This window comes from Lathyrus oleraceus, chromosome 7, assembly GCF_024323335.1.
Source record: "Lathyrus oleraceus cultivar Zhongwan6 chromosome 7, CAAS_Psat_ZW6_1.0, whole genome shotgun sequence".
Classification (NCBI taxonomy): Eukaryota; Viridiplantae; Streptophyta; class Magnoliopsida; order Fabales; family Fabaceae; genus Lathyrus; species Lathyrus oleraceus.
In genome coordinates, this window is record NC_066585.1 from 206,359,716 (window position 1) to 206,364,589 (window position 4,874).

A 4,874-nucleotide genomic window follows, 5' to 3' on the forward strand; every position below is an offset into this window, starting at 1 on the left:
AAAAAAACCTATCATCAAAAGAAGGCAAAGTGAGAGGATCAAGTTGAGTTGGTTTAAAAGACCCATAACAGGTGAAGGAATATCTAGTGACAAACCAATTACCCTACCAGAAAATGAAGACATACCCACTTCAAAATGAGGGACTGATTATTATGTTTCTGCTATGTATTTTGTAATCCTTTTGGAAAACTCTTTTGTAATGCCAACTGATCTTTGAAGACATGTATTTTGTAATCCTTTTGTAACAAACATATGCACTTACTGTGATGATCAATTCTAATGTATCAGTTTAACATTATTGGTGTGTGTTGTCTATAAAACACAATGGCTAGTCTGTCACATTTTTTTCTTGTTTTTCATAAACCATGAATTCTGCAGAGAGCCATGGCTAGTCTGTGCACTAATCTTACAACAAAACCATGAATTCTGCAGGACCTAAAGAAAAAGGCAAAGTATTTAATTACATTCACCTTGAATTCTGCACTGAAAAAGTTTAAGAGATAGACTACATTAATATATTTCAATTTATTTATATGTTTACTATGTCATATTTTCTTTAGAATTACTGACTATAAAATTGTTCTGTAGTTTTCTGATGATTTTGCAATTTTGCTCTTTCATTATGATATAACTTTTTTCTGTCATTATTGGTAGATTGAATGCTGAAAGTTTAATCAAATAATGATGCTGCACTGACAGTTTAAGATTGATGAACAGATTACATTTCATTGATGAACACATTACAAGTTCAACATTACATTGCTGAAAAACACTAATGACATAACAATTACATGACAGACTCATTAGACTAACTTAACCATAGCTGCTATCAACATCCATGACAGACCAATTACAAACATTAACCATAAATTTTTCCTCTTTTCCATTGCAATCTTTTTCTTCAGTTTTTCTAACTTGTTAAGCTTTCCGACTCTGCAATCTATCTCCTCAACAATCTCTTTAGCAAATTCAATCAAATAAGCCTTGTTGACTTCACATTGGCGGCATCCGGACGGATTGGTTTCTTTCACTGCAAACTCACTGACCAAATCATCCCACAAAAATAAACCGCACCCATTCTGCAATTTGAGACAAACACCACCAACAATTAATTTCGAAATCAAACTCAAAATAATAAAATGCTTCAAAATTGCTCACCATATAATTCCTGCATTTCCAAAATTTGCGACCGGGGTTTTCAATTGACTTGGAGACCAACAACTTCATGGTTTCATTGCATCCACATCTTGGTAAGCCGTTTCCAACTTCACTCGTGGAAGATGCCTTGCTGCCACCCATAACCCAGATGAAGGGGACACGGACGAAGATGAAGAGAGGGATGGATTTGGGGTAGGGATGGATTTCACGAAGAGAGAGAGGGATGGATTTGGGATAGGGATGGATTTCACGAAGAGAGAGATGGATGGATTTGGAACCCTAATTTCTAGTTTATGCCATGCTGGAGACCTAATGAAGATTCACATGTGAAAATAAAAAAATTAAAAAGCCACGTCTGAAATAAAAAACCAAGATTCCATGCCACCTGGATATTAGGGGGTTCTATGAAGGAATCTACATAACATAAGGGGGGTATTGAAAAAATAACTTTACCAGGGGGTAACCCTAAACTCGCTAACATTACAGGGGGGTAAAGTGTATTTAACCCTATAAAATAATATCTACTTTTAAAGATCAAAACAAAAAGATAGCCAATACAATTTAGAATATTCAGATACAAACTTTTTTAATGTAGAACATATAGTCTATTTTTGGGTGGCTTTATATATATATATATATATATATATATATATATATATATATATATATATATATATATATATATATATATATATATATATATATATATATATATATATATATATATATATATATATATATATATATATATATATATATATATTATTTTGGGTGGCTTTCAACATACTTTTTATTATTTTGTATTTCCAATAATCTAAAGCAAAATTTATATACACTGAATACAGAAAAAGAGAAGCCTATAGGATTGAAACCTTTTATATTTTAATCTAAGTTGTAGTTACAGAAGGACTAGCTATTTATTTTATGTATGATTTATAGGTCTCTTTGACTCTTTCTTTTATATTGTAGGTTGATAGCAGCCGAGAATTAGGACCGCAACTTTTTATTTGACAAATTGGGACCACAAATATTAGAAAAATCTAAATTGTAAATTTGCTTTTGACAAATAGATTGCGAACTTAATAAATACGGAAAGTGATTGTATACTAGTATTTTTCACTTAATAATACTAACTTTTACACTACTTTCAAAGAATTTCTTGAGCGGGATGAGGAAGTAATTTGAAGAGAGCAAGTGAACTAGTTCGAAAAACAAAGTAAACATTAGAAATGTTTATATTTTCTTTAGTTCTTAATATAAGAAAAAATTTAATTTTAAAATTTATTAAAGAATTAATGTATTTAGATTCTATATAGTCTAGATATTTGATTCTTCAATAAACTTAAAAAATGGTTTTTTTTATATATATTAAAAATAAGAGATAATACCATTGAAGTGTAAATATAATGTCTTAAAGATTCGTTTAAGACGTTTTAAAGTTTTAAAGAAGTTAAATTAGTCTTTATTTTTAGCAAAATCATGTGGCAAACATGTAGCATGTGCCATCTATTACAAAACATCAAGAATAAGAACTTCATTTCATCTAACCTACTTACCCTAAGATGCAAACTTTCACTCTTATAGGATTCAAAATCTTCAAAGCAATGTATATGAAATATGTTACACAAGTTTAATAATACATTTGTTACTCTTTTACAATAATGCTTCTATTTTTTTGTACCATTTTTTATTATATATCCCTTTGAAAATATTAAAAAAAATGTAATTAAGTTTGTATAAGAAAGACAATAAAAATAACGGAGATAATAGTTATTAATTTTTATTTAATATTTAGCTTTGCAGTTAATTTTCCTATAAGAAGATTTTAAAGAATAGAAAATGCTAACGAATGTCTCTGGAACATTGATTAAGAGATTAATAAGATATATTTATGAGATTAAAAAACAACTTTTTTAAAAAAAAAAGTATATTTAATATCTTGAAAATATAAATAATTATCTTTTTTAAGAATATCGTATGTATTCAATAAATTTGAGTCTCTTTAATTAAAATCTTATTAACCGGTCGGTCTTCAACAATTCCAATAATAAATTTGAAATTTAAAAATCTTTAACTCAAATATTATATTATTTATTGAATTTATTAGTTGATTAAATATATTTCACCGCAAGTTTGATAAAGTTAAAGATATAATTTGTGATAAATATTAGGTTAAATTACCTTTTTTCTCCCAATTTTCTTTTGCGTGATTCACGAAATTAATTTTTTATTTTAAATTCAAACAGTTTTGATCTCTATTTTAAATACAAACAATTTTAACTCTTTCTCACATTTTTCATAAAAAATCGATGAGATAATCATTTTTTTAATTTACATTTTCATCTACAAAGTTCAACAATATGTTTATATACGATAAATTTTCATATTTTACGAGTAACTTGTCATTTATAAAATAAAAAAATCGTTAATTTTAATTGCAAAAATATGAAAGGAAGACTATAACTGACTAATTTTATAATAAGGGACCAAAAACTATTTAAATTTAAAATAGAAAGATAATTTCGTGAATTAGGTAAAATAGGAGAATCAAAATTCTAATTAAACCTAAATATTAACTAACCAAAAATTATCTAAATTTAAATTCACATGCAGACTATTTTTTACAAATAACTTTAATTATTTTTAAATATAAAATTAATATAGTTATTATTTTTAAATATAAAATTAATATAGTTATTATTTTTAAATAAATCCTTATTTTTTTGTCATAAAAAAAACATTAATAAAAAAAGAGGTAATCCGAGATACAAACTTACATGAGAAGAAACAAATCAATTATTAAAGAAAGATACTTAGTCAAAACAAATATAAGTCCGGATTTATCCTACGATGTAATACAATTTTATTTTTTTTGACATTTAATATTGAGAAGATCTCAAATCTTACATTAATTAATTGATAAGGCCTTGAAATAGTTTATAAAAAATGACACATCTTACCTCACAAGTCAATTTTATAATGATGAATTAAGTCAAACTCTAGTATAATATTTGAAGATATCAATCAGACCATGGGCCACACACCAATAATATACACACACCAAACCTAAAAAGTATTGGGTGTGAGGGTCTTAAAAAATGTGGTTGAGTCTAACTCATCCCTATAAAATCGACTTGTAGGGTGAGAATTGTCTTCACTTATAAACACATGTTCAAACCATAAATCATCCGATGTGAGACTCTTAACACCCCCCCTCACGCCTAAAATTTACGTATGAGCATGGAACAAAATGGTGGGTGGCCCACATCAGACAATCTATGAGCATAAGCATGTGTTTATAAGTGGGATCAATTCTCATCCTATCAACTGGTTTTATAGGGTTGAGTTAGGCTTAACCTACACATTCTAAGATGGTATTAAAGTATATCGATCGGATTATGACCGCCCTTCATTTATATCTACGCACCAAGTCTAAAAAGAGTATTATGTGTGAGGGATGTACTAAGAAGATCCTAAAGTCCTACATTGGTTGGAGATATAACATTGAAAGGGTTTATATAACGTGACATCCTTCACCTTACAAAATGATTTTATAAAGATGAGTTAAGTCAAACTCTAATAAGGAAACGTATTGAGAAAATTCTAAATCCAATTAAAAATAGAACATTGAAAGAGTTTATAAAGAGTGATAATTCTCACCTTATAAGCCGATTTTTAAGAGATGAATTAGTCCAACCCAAATTCTAATATTTGTC

General features: G+C 27.8%; 1 protein-coding gene across 1 annotated transcript; it reads right to left on the reverse strand.

Moving 5' to 3' along the window:
* Positions 1–803: 803 nt before the first annotated feature.
* Positions 804–1,411, reverse strand: LOC127102951 (uncharacterized). The gene is made up of 2 exons (XM_051040263.1): positions 1,159–1,411; positions 804–1,079 (listed from the first exon to the last, which is right to left on the reverse strand). Exons 1-2 carry the CDS (start codon positions 1,297–1,299, stop codon positions 804–806), a joined length of 417 nt encoding a protein of 138 aa, XP_050896220.1. The 5' UTR covers positions 1,300–1,411.
* Between the last annotated feature and the right edge of the window lie 3,463 nt (positions 1,412–4,874).